Source organism: Hirundo rustica, chromosome 4 (assembly GCF_015227805.2).
Source record: "Hirundo rustica isolate bHirRus1 chromosome 4, bHirRus1.pri.v3, whole genome shotgun sequence".
NCBI lineage: Eukaryota > Metazoa > Chordata > Aves > Passeriformes > Hirundinidae > Hirundo > Hirundo rustica.
Genome location: NC_053453.1, coordinates 27,082,725 through 27,103,021, shown reverse-complemented (window position 1 = coordinate 27,103,021; position 20,297 = coordinate 27,082,725). Strand labels below are relative to the sequence as shown.

Here is a 20,297-nt window from a genome sequence, read left to right as displayed (position 1 = left end):
CACAGATAACTTCTTCGAGTCTCAAAGCCAGCAGAATAACAAGAGAAGAATCTTGACAGAGCAATACCAATAACAAGAGGAGCTACAAGGTGCTCTTATGATTTTACTTTTGGAGAGACTCCCTTCAAAAATCCAGTTCAGAAAACTGTTTGCATTCACACTCTGAAAACAGAGAATATGTATCATCTCTTCACACATCAAGTCATGTTTAGAAAACCCATTCATAACTTCCATCACACATTTGACAGACCACAAAGCAAGACTGACAGCATGCATGTGGTGAGAATTGCAACAAAAGACACAGAAGATGCAATAACAAACCTCAACTGCTCATGTCTTATAAATCAAACTGTAATATACATCAATGAGGTCAAAGTAGTAAACATCAAATTACACTCTGTGGTTAAATTTATTGTTTGAATTGACCTGCCATATAAAGAAAGGAAATTTATGTGATTAGAGACCACAGGCCTTGGCACAAAAGGCCAATGACTTGATATGAGCCCCTAGAAACTTTTCAAAATTATTTTGTATGTGCCGTTTTTGCAGCAGCAGAATCTTGGAAATGAGGACAGAAAAAGAAGAGCAAAGCTTAAGGCTAAAAGATCAACAGATAATTTTAGATCTATCTTTCCAACGAAAAACAAAACCTGGGGTTTTTTTAAGAAAACAGAAAGACAAATAAGACAAGTAAAGCTTATACATACAACACGAATAGACACTGAAACATAAATTTCAGTAACTCTTCAATGCAGAAGAAATAAATCAGTGAAGTCTGGTCTAGAATACTATGTTACTATAGAAATCTACTACACATCAAAGAAAACCAAAATGAACCATATATTTTACATGACAACACATATCTTTTATTCAATTGATACTCTGCATGTGGCTCCTATAAACTAGCTGTCTCCACCAGCTGCTCTAAATTAATTCATAGCATCAAGAAAAACAGGCACAGTTTAACCAACTTTTCCAACAGTGTTTACAACTTGTATTCTCAGTAGTCTTTTCCCTTCAACTTAGCTTCCTCTGAGTGGAAAATCAAAAATTCGGAAATGAAAGAAAATTCACCACTGGATTTGTAAAGTGTATCATCCTAATATATAGAAGCATTTCAGAAGGGTAATCCATGACCAAATCTAATTAAAGTAGTACCAATAATATACCTTAACACTAAGCTCTGGATTTCTTTTAAGAGTAAATATCATACACTTAAAAGCCGATTATTAACTTTTAAAAAGTAAATATACATTTTTGCCCAAGAACGCAAAAGTGCAATTGACCTTTACCTTAACATTGGGGTTTTTTAAGGCAAATCCTCTGTACCAGCCTGTGAAGAAAACACATTTTGCTTTTTAAATTGTGCCAGTCACTTACATATGTAAAACAGATTTCATCTTTCTCTTTTGGACTGACATGACAATTCCACAGTGCTGTCAGACTATATTAATTTAAAAGATTTTCCATACCTTTCCAAATGAAAGGTATTTCATTTAAACCAGTTCATATTCAGATGACTTCATTCACACAATTTCAGGAATTACTCTTTAACCCTGTACCTCTAAATGTTTCTAACAATGTAACCACACCAGTCAAAACAGAAATCGTTTCTTACCAGCTGAAAACATTTACAAATCATTTCTGGAGTTTAGGCTCTACATCTATCAACCACAAGGGTATACAAAATTCATAATATACGTGATTCAACATAATAGATCCTATGCCTTCTAAAAGAAGATTTCTTACAAGTTTAACCATATATAATCCTGATATGATATTAAAAAAATACCCTCTATGATCCCAAAATATAAAAAAAATAATGTGTTGATTTTTATGTGTTAAGGAGGCAGATTATAAAAAGAAAATGCAACTTTATTTCTCTGACACTAGCAACAGACATTTGCTAAAATTATATTTGCATTCTCTAGCGCAAAACAGAGGTAGAAGAGAATGGTTACACTGCTTTAAGATTTAAAGTTTTGACTTTGAACTAATTTGAAAATGTCTTGATGTGCCTCAGAAATAGCAAAAAAGCAGAAGACTCATGAGAGACTTCCTTTCCATTGTAACTCTTATCCTCTGTAAATGTTTATTAAACAGAGAGATTAAATAAAAATTAATGTACTGCAAATTAATTATAGATATTAGAGCTCACTGGAACTGTGGAAAAGAAATTAAAGAGGCCAAAATGTATTACATTATTGACTTCAGCAATGTGTTACTTTAAGAAAATAAATGTATATCAATGGGGTTCCAACCATCAATACGTAAAACTTAATTATCACTGGAATCACCTGTGAACTCACCATCACATTTCTCTAATATTTGAACGGTGTCTCCAATCTCCAGTGATAGGCCATGTGGGACTGTCCCTCGAAAACCAGCAATTACTGCAAAATATAATGTTTCAATTACTTACAACATTAAAATATAAATTATTATTCCTATTGTTAACAAAATAGTACATTACCATGAGAAGTTACATGTTAGAACAAAAAGGCTTACTCAAATTCAATAAGCTGTGAAAAAAGTTAAAAGAAAGAATCATTAAGCCACTTTTATGAACAGAAAATTCCGAACACAGGACTCAGGAAAAAAATCTAAACACAGCCTTACGATACATGAATGGAAAGTTTGTACTGGAGAACACTATTAGCTAGATCATAAGTACCCCGAAGGACAGAAAGCGTTTTATTCCAAATGCTTACACTAACACGCATCAGACCTCAGAATTTTACAAGCTGCAAGTGCCAATACGTGCCAATATTTTTGGTGCCATCCATACCACTCACACACCATGAAAAGAAAACCTTATTTCACATTTACTTAATGGATGCTATAGACCCAGCACTCCATAAAATCCCAAATGTGAGGAAATGGTATGGGGGTGGAGGCCCCTAAAGCGTGTTGTTCACTCCAGTACATCAAGTGCTCACTAAGCTTCCCCTGCAGCTTCACCAGAGCCGTTGAAGGGAGGTCATGAGCCCAGGCTGGGACAAGAGCCACAGAAATGGAGCTGGAGATAAAACGTGCTTCAGAAACAAAACATCCACCAGAGCAGTGATGTTTTCAAATACTTACAATAGCCAAATATTAAGTCTTATATTGTTACTTCTAAAACAATAGACATATTTTTTCACTTAGAATCGAAACAGAATACCCAAAAGCCACTCAAAGAGCTCGCCCCTAAAAATCCATTAACATGCTAGATAGCAATTCAGCTATTCAATCCTGTTCTTACTATACTTGAAATGCTGAATTAAAAATTCAGGCTATGAGACCAAGCAATAGTGCTTTTGAGTCTCTGTATTGTAATCTTCTTTCAGAGCTTAATTTTGAAGGGGAAGAGGAAAATAGCCTATCCATTGGGGCATGATGCACAAAAAGACTTTGTAGCCTAACAGCATTCTTACTGCTGTCAAATATCTACCCATCTAGACAGAAAACCCCAAATCTCATAGGAAAAAAAGAACCACCACTGAGAGGCATGACAAGAAAACTTCACATAAAAAAGCCAAAAGGATATGCATATATGCAAGGACATATATAAGCTCTTGCCTGCTGTTGGAGGTCTACCCTGCCACAAGCAGACACTACACTCAAATATAACCTGTCATCCACCATCTGTGCCTGCCACATTGTTCATCAAAGGCAGCAGGAGAGATTAGCTGCCAGCAACCACAGAAACTGCAAATTCATTTGTGAACCTTTGGAAGAAAGTTCCAGATTTTAAGAGTAAACCAACAGGGATACGGTTTATGCTATAAGACGACATGTTTAAAAATGCACGAAAAGTACATTTTTACCAAATCCTTCTTCAGAAATTGAAGACTTCAAAACTCATTATATTCACTCATCCCTCATGAGAAAATCATCACTGTGCTTAACCCACAGTCTTTATCCCTTTGAAAAAAATCCTGTGAGATTATATCCCTAGACAGACCTAAAAGCTTGATACAACATGAGACCAGTATTCATAGCATTGAACTTCCTCAAGAATGTGTATTGATTCAATCTCTGTTTGTCTTGGTGCTACTCCTACTCTTCAAGTTTTTTTACACTGAACTGAATACTGTAAGATATGCAGCATAAAATAAAAAGTTACTTTGGTTCCACACCATGATCAAGTACACCATTTTTAAAGTAGCTTAGTAGCAAGACAGCATTAGTACAGTGAGAAAGTTTGTCTAAGAGTTGAAAAAACCCAAGAATTCTCAATTAATTATTTCACAAAGATCTGAATATTAAAACAGTTTATTAACTATTAAAAAATAAAAAGCAAACTCCCTGAATATCAGTGCAATATACATCTAAATTCCACTGTGGCACTGGAATGACAGAAGTCACTCTTGTCAACTTTCTAGTTTGAAAGAAGCAAAATTTAAATATGAAGCCTGCCAAAACAGCATGTACAGTAACCAAAATAAAATTAAGGAATTAACTGAAGAAGTATGCAAAACCAAACCCTCGTCTGTTATTAAGGTTGTGAGATGTCTTATTTTTAAACTCCATGAAATAAAAAAATGACAGTAATTTTCTCCTTAAGAGCCAATATATCCTGTCACATTGGTATGATTTGACTTTTCTGTGACATTCAGTTTTCATTTCTTAGTTACTAGAGTTGTTAAAGATCTTTTTCTCTTCTCTCTTTTTTTTTCTTTTTTAGTAAGTCTAAAGGAAAAAAGTTTCAGGACAAAAAGAGATTGAAATCTGACACAGTGTAGAAAATAGCTAGAAATCATTTCAGAACATGTATAGAAGAACAAAATTATACCTTGAAATATCTTCTAGAAGGATGGCCTGCAGAGTACCAGAAAAAGAAAGAAAGAAACGAGGGCATTATCTATATCTCCAAGCACATTCACCTGATACACTTGAAAAACTCTCCCTGGATTCTTATGGAGTAAGGTCAGGCTCAAAACAGGTACCCTGTGGTGCTTAGCAGTGTCATTCAAAGTAAAATAAAGAGCATTGAAGAGCAGCAGGGGACTTAATGAAAAGCATAGGAAGCAACAGATAAACTTACCTCACAAGTGTTTACTCAGCTAATGTTGTAATTATCAAGTGATGCTGCATTACCCAGGACTGAGACAGAAGGTGGCCATCATAACAATTGTTATAACAACTGGTAACAAGAGATGAGGGCCAAAGTACTCAACAACCTGCTTGCCTCGGTCTTCAGTGACAACCTCTCTTCACACTCTCCTGGAGTGGATGGACAGGAGGATAGGCACTGGGGGAGCAAAGTCCTTCACTGTGAATATCAGGTTCATACCCATCTGAGAGACCTGAATGTTCCCTGTCAATGGGGACCTGAGGAGATACATCCCAGAATCCTGAGGGAATTGGCTGATGTAGTAGTAGACTATTGACAAGAACATGTAGTGATAGGACAAGGGGGAAAGGCTTCAGACTGAAGGAAGGTAGGTTTAGCTAACAGAAGAGAAAACAATTCTTTACTGTGAGGGTGGTAAGGAACTGGAACAGGTTGCCCAGAGAAGTTGCTGATGTGGAATCCTGTGAACACTTAAGACAAGGTTTTGGATGAAGCTCTGAGGAACTTGGTCTAGTGAAAGTGCCCCTGCTCACAGCAGGAGGGTTGAAACAAGATGATTTTTATGGTACCTTACAATCCTTCTATAATTCTGTAGATTTTATAAAAGTCTATAGAGTCTAGATTCATCCATACTATGATCCATGTCTTTTTAGTTTATCTGTGCTGTATATATGTGAATAAACTATAGGGAGGATAAAAATCAGCTAGGATATAAGGTTCTTAAGCAAGCCACAATATAAATTTCATGTACTTAAAACTTCTCACCCTTTTCTCCAATGACCACACTGTTTTGGAAAAGCAGATGCTCCTTAATTTTTTCTTCTAGTAGTAGTAAGCATATCATTAACTGTGAGAGTCAGGAGTTTTCTCTCGCACAAAGTCTGGTACCGGGGTTAAAAGATGAACGAAACTTGCAGATTTTTGGTCTTTAGAGATGTTTATTCAGTTTCTTATCTCAAGGTCCGCACGCCGCTAACACCTGGTTTAACACGCTGGAAAACACAGCTGGCAACAACGCCAGCCAGAGAATTCCAAGGTCTGTTAAAAGTTTCTAGTCCAATTAACTCTTAAAATGTAATATATTTACAGTTTAATGCCAATAATCGCTTATTCTAAACTTGCAATTTCTGCATCAAACCCGTTCACCAATGTCTCTGTGCCACTGTTACAGCAGAAAATGGAGTAGAAGAAGAAGATGAGACACCACCCAAAATCCTCCATCTTGCTCTCATCTACCACCATACTAAAAACCCCAAACTACAAATTTTCACCCTGTGACAAACTAAGCTACTATGTATTTCAAACCTTTGTTGCTTTTCATTCATCTCTAAGTGTTGGAAGTTTTTGCCATGGACTGAGGTCAAAGGCAATGCTTTCCTGGGGTCCCCCAGGGTCTCGGACCCCCTCAGGGCAGTTCGAGGGACTTTCCACGAGCCCTAGACTCCAACAATTAACCACTCTGCAGCGACCATGACTTAAGGTGTTATTAACCTAACTAAAGACCAGAACAGATTTATCGTACTCATAGAACTGAACTTTTTTTTATATAAAGCATTCACTGACCCATATGCATCATATATGTCCCATTTTAATTCTTCTAACAACAATAGCTGTTGTGACAATTGCTTTTTCTCTCTTCTATTGCAACTGTATACCAGAGACCTTGAAAAGGAAGATGGACAGGAGAAGAAAAACCTATTCTGAAACCAGATCATTTACCAATACCTGCAGTCTTTACAGATGGACTGTCATATGCACGTCCCCAGGAAGCTATGTATCAAAACCACATCTAGATACATTTTTTTGTCATTGTAGTAGCTGAAGGTCATATAAATGTCTATTTCAAGCACAGAAACAGTGATTGATGTTCTCTTCAGTCACCTCTCAGCCACAGGAGAAATATGGAACTCCACAATAAAAGTTTGTAGCAGGATATGTCCTCAGAAATATTTTAGAAACTGAGTTCAAATACTGCGGTCAGGCAGCTTTATTAAATATTTTCTGGCTGCCAAAGGATGCTCAGATTTTAAGAAAGGAAGACAACACAGGATACAAAAACCTAATCTACGCAGAAGGGGAAATCATATGGTGAGAACTGTAGCAACATGCAATATTAAAGCAACTTCACTTTTGGTTTGGTTTGCCCCGAAGTTCAGCTTCTCAAAACAAAATTCATCTTTGTGCTCTCATTCAAAATCTCTGGTTGGATGTGCTCACTGTTTGACAGTTTTACATATGAAAGTGCTTCGTGTGTGAAAAGATCCATCCAAGCCCAAGGTCTTAATTAACGATGTGGCGGGGGCTTGGTGCAGCTTCTGCTTATCGAGACTGCTGACAGCATTGCTATTCTAAAAACTAAACCAAGATATTTTTCTGCTTGCAACTACTGTATACAAGCCTTACCTGCAAGTTAGCATTAGAAAGAGGATTTGAGGCATCCACAGCAAGCCAGTTTTATGGCTTGCATGACTTTATGTTTACAAGATGAAAATGTCTCCCCATAAAGAGTGTGATGTGACATGGTGCTCAAGATGCCTTTGTCACAAGTTAGAATTAAGGTCAACACCACAAAAGGAGACACACATTACATTCAGTTCTGGGTTGTGTGGCAGTACATACACCCCCACATATAAAGGGATGAGAAGTCATAGCTACAGCAACTACTCAATGTTCAAACATGAGCACTTGTATGATAAAAGCATACTTGGGTTTCACATAATAAAAAACAGTCCTTCAGCTGAAGAGAGAAGAGTAGGGAAAAGATGTGAGGTAGAAGAACGTAAATTACGTTAATAATTAATTACTGCTTGGCCATGTTCTGCATGCAAAATGCTTGAATAAAAAATGGACGCTAGTTCAGTGCTCTAAGTCATGATGCCCCAATTAAGAGAGGTGGCATATAAAGCACTCAGAAATGTGGTATGTACACACTAGAGGATCAGATTTGAAGTGTGGGAACATGGTATCAGAGGGACTGGCTTTGACATGGACCAAGATGCTCTGATAGAAAAAGAATCAATTAACTGGCAACAGGGGTGGTTGGCCCACTTCAAAAGTTTTGCTTGGGGTTATATTCTTAAAATTTTTATGCCTGAAATAACTGGAAATCTGCATATAAGAACTAATGAGGCAGACATTGTTGTTCTTTTCCTCCTAACAGATGGCCAGAAGCTATTATTGATTCCAGATATTATCTGCTATAATTGAAATCAGGTCCTCTTGGTAACAAAAGCAATTTTTAAAGTTCTTATTCTGGACTTAAAAGTGCCATTCCCTTAAGAGATTGAGACTTTCAGAACAACTATTTCAAGAGGTTTTGCTTGTATTGAACAGTTGGGGAAAAAAAGAAATAAAAAGCTGAAACAAATGAAATTGGGATGTTTCATTACGAAGTTATCATATTGGTTAAAACAGTCATTAATATTGTATTTTGACTTGATGATGGAAAACTGAACTTGCTTTTGTAGGCAATGACATGCATATATTACCCTTGAGGAGGGTTCTGATTTAATGGTCTTTTTGCAGAAATATAAAAACCATCCTTTGATATGGCCTTGCACATAGTAAATACAACAGACATTCTGGCACTGTGAGCAGCTGCAGGAAGTGCAACATCATCTTCACGATGGTCATTATTGTCAACAGCTGTCCCAAGCATATCGCTTGTAAGTTCACATCCGAAGCTACTGACCACTGGCAAGCAATGCAAGCATCCAATAGTACAGCTCTCAGCATTTTGTGGCACAGGGATCTCCTGAGACAGACATGGTAAAAATAATTTAAAAGTAAAAAGCAAACAAAACAAAAAGGCCAGACATGGTATTTTCTGTGTTTAACAACCATGGATGCATTTTTCTTCTAAGAATTTTCCTAACTAGGATGGATTTATATGCATCATAGTATCAGTGTCCACAAACTCACAGTAAGCTTTGCAGTTTAAGTATGCTCATGCAAGAAAAAACTCTTCCTTTCATTTCACAGTGCAATTTCTTGTGCCCTTGTTCTTGTGGGAAAGTTTGAACAAGAAATCTCGTCACCCTCTCTCTGCCATACTTTTTCCAGGATGCAGCTTTACTCCTCCAAAAGAAGCTGGAAAATCTATCCAGGTTCCTAAGTAGGCAGGATTACTAGCAGCAGAACCACATGCAGGCATGCAGCTTTGCTAAAGCAAAATGGCCAAAGCTGACTGTAAAAGGCCATCATGTGCACTGAGCTTTGCCTACATATGAATTGATCTGGATGGAGTGGAACTGATAGCACAGCTACATGCTCATGCTTCTAATACAGAAGTTAATTCAGGCATCTGTTCATAATGCATTGTGCTGCCTACAGACACCCCAGCAGGCTTGCTGCAAACCAGCAACAAGCTAATGAAGACAGAAAAGAGAGAGTGAGCGGGGTGGGGAATCGATTTCATCTCCTTTCAATAAACACAATACATACAAATGTTAGTTTCAATAACAGAAGTGATCCTTAAATCTCTTGCAGATTACTGAGGATAAACATTTCAAATTTGTATTGAAACAAAAGAATGTGAGTTCTCTTGCCTGTGTACACCAAAATTAAAGGGATCAAATGCATAGTTCAGATATGACAGCTCAGTGTGATTTTTGAACATCTCAAGTTCTCCTCACATGCCGCAGTCAGTTTTCTTAAATGATGAGAGCTTGCATGGAATTTTCCTAACATGTATATTTATTGAACAGCTATTAATGAAAATATGTCAAGACACATGAAAAATCACCAAAAAACTTTGCATCAATATCCAAGTATTGAAAATACTGTGTAAAGTAGAATATATATAGAAAACTAGTCTTCTGTTGCCTGTGAAACAAAAATCTGGAATTCCTACTGCTAACAGCACTGACTACCTGTACAGATAAGGCAAATGTCAAGTCTGAAATACACAAAGGACATGGAGCTGCAACAGATCGTATTCCCTCCTGTGCCCAGCTCAACATTTGAATTCAGCAAGGTAATCACTTTCAAATCCCTGATTACAATGCTGCCAAAAACCATAGGACAATTCTTACATAGATAATCAGTTTAGTGTGAATGAATGCTTGTCAAGCTTTCTTCATCCTGCCTCTCAGCTACAAGCAGGCACGTTATAATCTCTTTGATTACGGCTCGATCAGCTCTCCTAATATCTGCAAATGATTTTGTTTACTCTTTGCTTTGGGTGCCTGTCCTAGGGTAACTTTATGATGCCTGTATCCCCAATTGTCTGTTCTGTTTGTGCTGTATATTGAGTCCTGTGCCTTTAAGACTGGTTCTAAGAGCAAGGAAAAGCGCGGAGTTTGTTTTAAAAAAACTGCCCGACTCCTCCACATTCTTCTGCGGACGGGGTGTTCGGCGGAGGCTTGGAGAGACTGCAGGACAGAGATCTTTTTTTTGCTTTTAGTTAGTTTCAGCTAGCTAGGGCAGAGAAGTTCCCTAGACTGTTTTTTTTTCCTTTTTCTTGAAACTGTTTAAACCTGCTCTAGACTAAAAACCCAGGGGAGCACTGGGGGCTGCACCTGTGGCCCACCGGGGTCTGGACCTCGGCATTTTCCAGCAGCGCCGGAGAGACTGGGACTGAGGAGAGGCACTAAGAGAGAGACGAGCTACACCCACGGCAAGGACTTTCTCAATTTGCCATCTCACTTCAGAAGGAGAGGTTTTATTGTTCCATACTATTCATTCTTTATACTTGTATGCACTTCATTTGTTTAGTAAAATAGTTTTTTCCACTTTTCTCCAAAGAGGGTTTTGTTTTTTTTTCCGGACCAGTTGGAGAGAGGAGCCACGTGGGTTTGCTTCCTTAGAGGGATCCTATACAGGGGTTTTCTCCCAAATTTGTCCCAAACCAGGACATATTCTCTACTGGCGCCCAACGTGGGGCACGAAAGAGTAGAAAAAACTTGTATTGATTATTATTAACTGCATTTTTTAGTTGTCCTTTAAGTGGGGATTAAACAGTCAGTAGCCATGTTGCTTCTTAAATTCCTAATGTCTCTTAAAATAAAGTCTTTTCTGCATTTCTGTTCCCTAAGCTTTTTTAAGGTTTTAATACCTTTCTGGTCCCTAAGTTTGTTTTCTTACCCAAAAATAGCTCCAATATTGTCCCTAACATACAGCTTTTACACTAAAGATGCACAAATTAAAATAGTTATTTTGCTGAGTTCAGTAATTATAGTTTACAAGAAGCTTATAAAGATACTGGAGTTTGTTCTGGGTATGTTCAGTTTATAGTTTTTTCGTCCTACCCTGCGTCCTAGTTCCAGCAGCATGTTTTAAGGATTTATCAACAATTGCACCCAGTTTGTTAGAAGAGGAGTAAGAGATGAGGCTCTTCAGCCTCTTCTTTCCTTCTTCTCTTTTAAGTCAGTTACATCACTTTTGGAGAAAGTTCAGCATCTCCTGAATGTTAAAGACCCCACCTCCCTAATATTTCACCTGGTGACTTTCCTCTATATAGTTTATAGCTTTTCTAAAATGAGTCACACACTGCTAAACACTGTAGAGCAGCAAATAAAAGCAAGGGAGCAAAAAAATAAATCAGTCACTCAAGCTGCAGCTAAACCAGACAGTGAGGCTAAGACACCAGCAGTTGCTGCAATAAAGAAAGAAAAGAAGCACACGGACAAAACCGATCAACCAGTAGACAATGATTCAGGTGAAAGATCCTCAATGCCTCCTGACACCCAGTCAGGAGTCAAACCACCCGACACACAATCAGAAGCTGAAGCAACTGATAATACACAGTCAGAAGCCGAACCAACTGATACAAAATCAGAAGCCAAATCAACTAGCACAAGATCGGGAGTCCAACCAACTAGCACACGATCAAGAGCCCAACCAGCTGCTACAACATCAGGAGCCCAACAAACTGCTGCAAGAGCAAGAGCCCGACCAACTGCTGCAAGAGCAAGAGATACTATTGAGTCCTTCTCCCTGAAGGACCTTCATAGCCTAAAAAAAGATTATACTCGACGACCTGATGAATCTATAATTAGTTAGTTAGTCCGTCTTTAAGATGCTGCAGGCGAGGCTACAATACTAGATAGCACTGAAGTGAGACATCTAAGATCCCTGTCACATGATCCAGTTATTGACCAAGAAATGATGAAGGGGGCTAGTCCTTGCAGTCTCTGAGAACAGGTCCTGAGAAGTGTGGCACAAAGATATCTGTGTGCCGACAATCTCTATATGCAGCAAACCCAGTAAAAAACCATTGAACAAGAGATCCAGCGCTTGAGGGAAATAGCAGTAGCAGAGATTGTCTTCTCAGATGACATAAACACTAAGAACCCCAACTTAGTACCATGTACACCTGTGATGTGGCGAAAACTTGTACGACTTAGGCCACAAGAATACTCCTCTGCTTTAGCAATAATGAAGCGGGATGAAACAGAGGAGACCGTGCTTAATATAGCAAAAAAACTACGAACATATGCAGATGCTGTGCATGGTCCAACACATGCAAGAATTGCAGCTCTAGAAACACAGGTGCGGAGATTAGCAGACAAGATAGAGGAAAATCACAAAGAACTCAAGCAGAACATTCTCCAGATCTCTGCAGTACAAGTTAAGAGCTCTGGCACCACACGCAAACGTTCCCTAAATAGAGAGGGAAAAAGCATCCCACGGGCTAAGCTGTGGGTCCTCCTGCGTGAATGTGGAAAAAACATAAAAAGATGGGATAGAGAATCTACTGATGCTATAACACAACAGCTGCATGAATTGTTAGATAGCAAGACTATGAGAAAAAGTTCCAGCAAGAAAGAAGCAGCTCCAGTTACCCAAAGAAATAAGGATAATCAAGCTTAGAAAAGCCCTGCCTCTAGCCAGGTAGAGGCTAGAGAAAACCGTGTTTTTTAGACTGTGTAGATTCGTTAGCCTGGCACATCAGAACCACAAAAATACGAAGCCTTAGTTAACACTAGTGCACAGTGCACATTACTTCCATCAAGACATGTGAGAGAAGAATCTGTTTCCATTGCTGAAGTGACAGGAAGTTCACAAGATTTTACTTTAGTGAAGGCTAATGTGAGCCTGACTAGAAATAAGTAGAAGAGACACCCTATTGTGACTGGCCCAGAAGCTCCATGCATTTTAGGCATAGACTTCCTCCAAAATAAGTATTTCAAAGACCCAAAGGGATTTAAGTGGGCATTCGAGATAGCAGCTGTAGAGACAGAGAGTGTTAAGCAGTTGAATACCTTGCCTAGACTATCAGAAAACCCATCTGCTGTAGGTCTTCTGAAAGTGGAAAAGCAACAAGTGCCAATTGCCACTTCAATAGTGCATCGCCGACAGTACAGAACAACTCGAAATGCTGTGATCCCCATCCACAAAATAATCCGTGAGCTGGAGACCCAAGGGGTGGTCAGCAAAGCCCACTCACCCTTCAACAGCCCCATCTGGCCTGTGCGCAAGTCTGACAGAGAATAGAAATTGACTGTAGACTACCGTGCATTGAACGAAGTGACTCCACCGTTGAGTGCTGCTGTGCCAGACATGCTAGAACTCCAGTACGAGCTGGAGTCCAAGGCAGCAAAATAGTACGCCACAATTGACATTGCTAATGCCTTTTTCTCCATTCCTCTGGCTGCAGAATGCAGGCCTCAGTTTGCTTTCACCTAGAAGAGCGTGCAGTACACCTAGAACCGACTGCCCCAGGGGTAGAAACACAGCTCCACCATCTGCCATGGACTGATCCAGGCTGCACTAGAAAAGAGTGAAGCTCCAGAACATCTACAGTACATCGATGACATCATTGTGTGGGGAAACACAGCAGCAGAAGTGTTTAAGAAAAGAAAAAAAATCATCCAGATTCTCCTGAAAGCTAGCTTTGCTATCAAGAAGAGCAAAGTTAAGAGACCTGCTCAAGAGATCCAGTTTCTAAGAGTAAAGTAGCACGATAAAAAGCGTCAAATTCCCACTGAAGTCATCAACAAGATCACAGCAATGTGCCCACCAACTAACAAAAAAGAGACACAAGCTTTCCTTAGCGCTATAGGATTCTAGAAGATGCACATTCCTGAGTACAGCCAGATTGTGAGCCCTCTCTACCTAGTCACCCGCAAGAAGAATGATTTCTACTGGGGCCCTGAACAACAACAAGCCTTTGCCCAGATCAAGCAAGAGATCGCTCATGCAGTAGCTCTTGGCCCAGTCAGGACGGGACCAGATGTAAAGAACGTGCTCTACTCAGCAGCCGAGAACAATGGCCTGTCCTAAAGCCTTTAGCAGAAAGTGCCTGGGGAGACTCGGAGCCGACCACTGAGATTCTAGAGCCGAAGCTACAGAGAGTCTAAAGCCAACTACACTCCAACAGAGAAAGAAATCTTAGCTGCCTATAAAGGAGTTCAAGCTGCCTCAGAAGTAGTAAGGACTGAAACACAACTCCTGCTGGCACCTCAACTACCAGTGCTGGGATGGATGTTCAAAGCAGAAGTTCCCTCTACCCACCATGCCACCAATGCCACATAGAGCAAATGAATTGCCCTCATCACTCAGCGCGCCCGCATTAGAAACCCAAATCGCCCTAAGATTTTAGAGATAATTACAAACTAGCCAGAAAGTGAAAACTTTAGTCTCATAGATAAAAAAAAGCAAGAACAAGTGACACGTGCTAAAGAAGCTCCACCATACAACCAACTGCCAGCAGAAGAAACACGCTATGCTCTTTTCACTGACAGTTCCTGCCGCATCATTAAAATGAAACGAAAGTAGAAAGCAGCTGTATAGAGCCCCACACAACAAGTTGCACAAGCCACTGAAAGAGAAAGTAAGTCAAGCCAACTCGCTGAGCTCAAAGCTGTTCAACTAGCCCTAGACATTGCTAAAAGAGAGAAATGGCCAAAGCTCTACCTCTACACTGATTCGTAGATAGTAGCCAATGCTCTGTGGGGATGGCTGGAAAAGTAAAAAAAAGCCAACTAGCAGCGTAAGGGAAAACCAATCTAAGCTGCAGATGAGTAGAAAGACATTGCCACTCGAGTAGAGAAGCTACCTATCAAAGTCCGTCATGTAGATGCCCATATCCCCAAGAGTCAGGCTAATAAAGAGCACCAAAACAACGAGCAAGTAAATCAAGCTGCCAAGATAAAAATGTCAAAGATAGACTTAGACTAGCAACACAAAAGAGAGTTGTTTCTAGCTCGATAGGCCCATGATGCCTCAGGCCATCAGGGCAGAGATGACACCTATAAGTGGGCCCAAGACCGAAGAGTAGATCTAACCATAGACAGTATTTCTCAAGTTATCCATGACTGTGAGACGTGTGCTGCCATCAAGCAGGCCAAGCGAATAAAGCCGCTATAGTATAGCGGGCAATAGTCCAAGTATAAGTATGGGGAAGCCTGGCAGATTGACTACATCACCCTTCCCCAAACCCGCCAAGGCAAGCGCTATGTGCTGACCATGGTGAAAGCCACCACTAGATAGCTAGAAACCTACCCTGTGCCTCACGCTACGGCCCGTAACACCATCCTGGGCCTTGAAAAACAAGTTCTTTAGAAGCATAGTACCCCTGAGAGAATTAAGTCAGACAATAGAACTCATTTCAAGAACAGCCTCATCAACAACTGAGCTAGAGAACATAGCATTAAGTAAGTGTACCATATCCCCTATCATGCACCAGCTTCAAGGAAAATAGAAAGATATAATAGACTGCTAAAAACCACCCTAAAAGCACTGGGTGGGGGATCATTCAAAAACTAAGAGCAGCATCTAGCAAAAGCCACCTAGTTAGTTAACACCCAAAGTTCCACCAACAGAGCAAGCCCTGCCCAACCTGAGTCCCTACATACAGTAGATAGAGAGAAAGTCCCAGTAGTACATGTAAGAAGTTTGTTAAGGAAGACAGTTTAAATCAATTCTGCTTCAAGTACAAAAAATCCCATCCGTAGGATTGTCTTTGCTCAGGGACCAGGCTGCACATAGTAAGTAATGCAGAAAAATAGAACCACACAATGTGTACCCCAGGAAGATCTAATTGTTAAGTGAGAAGCGTGTGGAATTATCACTGTGTGCTAAATAGTACTGCCACCGTATGTAGCTGTATATTGCATATTGTTTTTATATAGATGTATGTGTGTGTAGAGCTAGAATATATATTAGTTTTAGTAAATTAACGATATGAGGATACAAAGAGTAGAATGTCCTAGGGTAACTTTATGATGCCTGTATCCCCAATTGTCTGTTCTGTTTGTGCTGTATATTGAGTCCTGTGCCTTTAAGACTAGTTCTAAGAGCAAGGAAAAGCGCGGAGTTTGTTTTAAAAAAACTGCCTGACTCCTCCACATTCTTCAGCAGACAAGGTGTTCAGCAGAGGCTTGGAGAAACTGCAGGACAGAGATCTTTTTTTTGCTTTTAGTTAGTTTCAGCTAGCTAGGGCAGAGAAGTTCCCTAGACTGTTTTTTTTTCCTTTTTCTTGAAACTGTTTAAACCTGCTCTAGACTAAAAACCCAGGGGAGCACTGGGGGCTGCACCTGCGGCCCACCGGGGCCTGGACCTCGGCATTTTCCAGCAGCGCCGGAGAGACTGGGACTGAGGAGAAGCACTAAGAGAGAGACGAACTACACCCATGGCAAAGACTTTCTCAATTTGCCATCTCACTTCAGAAGGAGAAGTTTTATTGTTCCATACTATTCATTCTTTATACTTGTATGCACTTCATTTGTTTAGTAAAATAGTTTTTTCCACTTTTCTCCAAAGAGGGTTTTGTTTTTTTTTCCAAACCAGTTAGAGAGAGGAGCCACGTGAGTTTGCTTCCTTAGAAAGATCCTATACAGGGGTTTTCTCCCAAATTTGTCCCAAACCAGGACAGTGCCTTAGGTATTAGGACTATATATTAAAAAAAAGCATTAAAAGTAACAAGTGATGATGGTACCTATTTGCTGTTGAGAATGGCTGCCCACCTGGAACACCAAAGTTGGAACAATTCAGCATGCATCACCAGTGTCCCTGTCCTTGCAGGTATGAGATTTCATTGTTTTCCTTCTTCTATCAAATATCTAGTTAAGCCCTTTATATTCCTTGAAATCCTGCTTGATATCTTTTTATGTCTCCATCTTCTCTCTGCTAAGAGCATTTTCTTAGTTCTGGAACAAGGAATTTAAAAGTAAAAAGCAAATAAAACAGAAAGGTCTTTACAAATCCAGAAAATCTAGTACAACTTAAGAATTTATGAATAAATGACACAACTCTTCCCATTAATTTGCTCAGGAATGTCCTCTGCTGAGAAGGAGTGTCAGTATAAAATCTACCAGAGACATCATGGAAGAATGCAAGATGGACTCCAGACAAACAGGTGTAATTTTCATGCATTTAATCAAGTTATGATAAAGGAACTAGTTCAACCGGTTGAACTGGCCGCAAACTAGTTCCTTTATCATAACTTTAATTCTTTACTGTAGAGCTAGAGATGCAGTATCAATGCATTAAGACTACCATGTTAAATAGGAAAGATTACCTGTGAATTTTCTTTTATTAGTTGGAAACAGCAACAACTTAAAAATCCAGCTAGCAGAAAGGAGTAAGTGAAAAAAGTAGGTTATGTTCAGATTACATCTGTAAGAATAACCTCTTTTAGATAAAAATAACTATGACTTTTATTAAGACTAATTATCTCCAAAGTTCTAATAATTTTTAAACTTTGCTAAGTAATTGCCTTAATTATTAAGAGCACAATCAAGGAAAAGGGTTACAACTATTTACTTGGAAGAGTATTTATGTTTCATTCATAGCCTTTGAGGAAACAAAGTTTCTGAGCAATATCAACTTAAACCAGCAAGGGGGTTTCTAACTTCCAGTTAAGCAAGGGAGGAAGAGAGAACATAGCCACAAGCTGTATTCAGGTTAGAATTCAAGACAAATTTCTTCACAGGAAGGGTTGTTACACATTGAAAAAGAATGCCCAGGGAGGTGGTGGAGTCACCATCCTTAGAGGCATTTGAGACTACTGGACAGAGCACTTACTGCCCTGATCTAGTTGACAGGGTGGTGATTGAGCTAAGATTGGACTTGATAATCTTACAGATCTTTTCCAACCTAAACGATTCTGTGATGTATCCACAGATACATATCTACCAAAGCCAACAAAGCCACGAATGCCATATCTCATAACAACTCTTTCGTACATTTTGTGCTTCATTAAAGTTCACCAAAACCTCCAAAAACTTAAGAGACACAAAGTCCTACATTGTTTCAAATATAGACCTCTGGTGTAATTTTGTATCTGCCAGAGGGTTTGCTGGCTACATTTCATATCCCTGCAAAGCCAGCAGAAACTGAAGCAGAAAATTAAAAGCCTCATTTGATAATAAACACAGGAGTTATCTTCCAGAAAACAGTTAATTTTTTTCAGAATATTAGGATGACAATTATTTCAAAGAAGGCCTTGAATACAAGAGTGTGTGCTTACAACTGAGCACTGAATAATAATGTCAGAACAGTGGCTATGGTCCAAAGTCTAATAACCACACATTTCCCTATTCTCCTCTTTCCTCCCCAAAATCATTATAACATGCTTCTCTGAACTCAGGGGACATAATTTCAGAGCCCTGAACAAACCATGCAAACAACCACTGTGCAAGCTGCAAGAATTACTCTTTACCAACTATGAGAGGCACCCAAGAGGAGCACAGGTACACTACAGTGCAGTTACTCAAAAGCTCCATGTGCTTGCTATTAAAGACTTTGGTAAAAGAGACTGGCTTCCCCTTAAAATTGCACTGTTTGCTCCCATTCAAGTAATAAATAGCATTCCAGGAAGCCAGAAAAGCATAGCATAAATTTTCTTCACGAATACAAAAGACAGGACACCTTTCTCTACAACAAAGTCAGGTCTGTCAATTGACCATAGAAATGAAACACTTTCCATGTATTGTTCACTGTCTTGTATTTCCTGTGGAAGAGCATGGTTTAATTCTATATTTGACCTGCCATCAGTGGAAAACAGTTAAAAAAAAATCAATCCAAAACAAACACACTAGAAAACTCTCACACGCACAAAACCAAAGACAAAACATAACAAAAAAATCAACACATCCTGCAATTTTCAATGACATTGCTTTTCAGCTTGTCTGGTATTGCATTTCAGATGAGTTTTAGTCTCTGTTAAGCTGCATTTCTCTGATATTCAACCATATCATTATAAGTGTATTTTAAGTACTTTATTTTATCAATAAGACTTCTGTTTACTTTGAATTTAGCCTCCATGCAGTGTTCTCTATAGCATTTTATAACTAAATAAATTATTCTGCTTTTGTAAACTATGAACCTTTACCACATTGCTACTTACAAAGAACATTTATTAAATATAATTTTTGCTGCAATTGAAAAAATATTGCAATATAGTATTTTTCAGAAATGAAACAAAAACCTTTTCAACTTATGCAATGAGCAAATTGTGCAATTTTGCTAAAATGAAAAATAAACTGTAATTGTGAGCATCTGTAGCCTGTCCCACAGATCAGCCAATTCTACGTAGATAAAAATATAAGAAAATATCCTTAAAGAAAGGAAAAATTGGCAAGGTGTGGAATTAAGTGCAGCTAAGGAAGAGGATCACAAATCACTTACAAATACCCTGGCATATGTTTTATCTTAAGTGAGGCAGAACTTTCTTGATTTAGTGCAATTGAGAGGCATTTCAACTACACTGGAATACAGCTATCAGGACTAGTAAAACAAAACTATTTCCTCCTGTGAAAATCCTCAGAGAGAGCTGAATGCAAATTTAAACATCCCACTCTGGCTTTAAGCTGGTTTATTAGGTTTAATGGTTGGAAATAACCACTGCACTTTTCAGCCTGATTTCAACAGCTGAGCCAGCAGAATTCAGTGTATCTAGCCCTGCAGGGTTTCATCACTAATCCATAATCTCCATAAAGTTAAAACTTCAGGGATATTTAAAGAAATCCTACAATTATTTTGAAATGTGTGACCAAATTGAAATGTAACAAGCGCATACACTTATTTCCACAGTGAAAGCTCAAAAAACTACCTGGATGTATAATTTTAACAGTGTTTATGTGGCACAGTGCATTTTGGAAAATCAAAGTGTAGGGTCTTCTCAAAAAGTCAGAACCTCCACTTTTTGCTCATGCTTGCTTAAGAATAGTGCCTGTTACTCTAAAATTAATAGTGAAGAGAGTTTAGGTTCAGTTGGCAACTGCTTATAAACTATTCTGTTTGATGCGATGGAGGAAGGAAGTATATGAGCCAAGAGTTGTCTTTAAATATT

At 38.9% G+C, this 20,297-nt stretch overlaps 1 protein-coding gene across 4 annotated transcripts in view; it reads right to left on the bottom strand.

Moving 5' to 3' along the window:
- The window catches only part of DOCK4 (dedicator of cytokinesis 4), a 244,634-nt gene that overhangs the window by 152,469 nt on the left and 71,868 nt on the right, over nucleotides 1-20,297 (bottom strand). For all 4 annotated transcript variants that reach the window (XM_040062079.2, XM_040062081.2, XM_040062080.2 and 1 more), the window contains exons 2-3: nucleotides 2,310-2,393; nucleotides 1,293-1,333 (exon numbers count right to left, since the gene is read on the bottom strand). In XM_040062079.2, coding sequence (XP_039918013.1) covers nucleotides 1,293-1,333; nucleotides 2,310-2,393 — 125 coding nt within the window. The remainder of the gene's footprint in view (nucleotides 1-1,292; nucleotides 1,334-2,309; nucleotides 2,394-20,297) is intronic.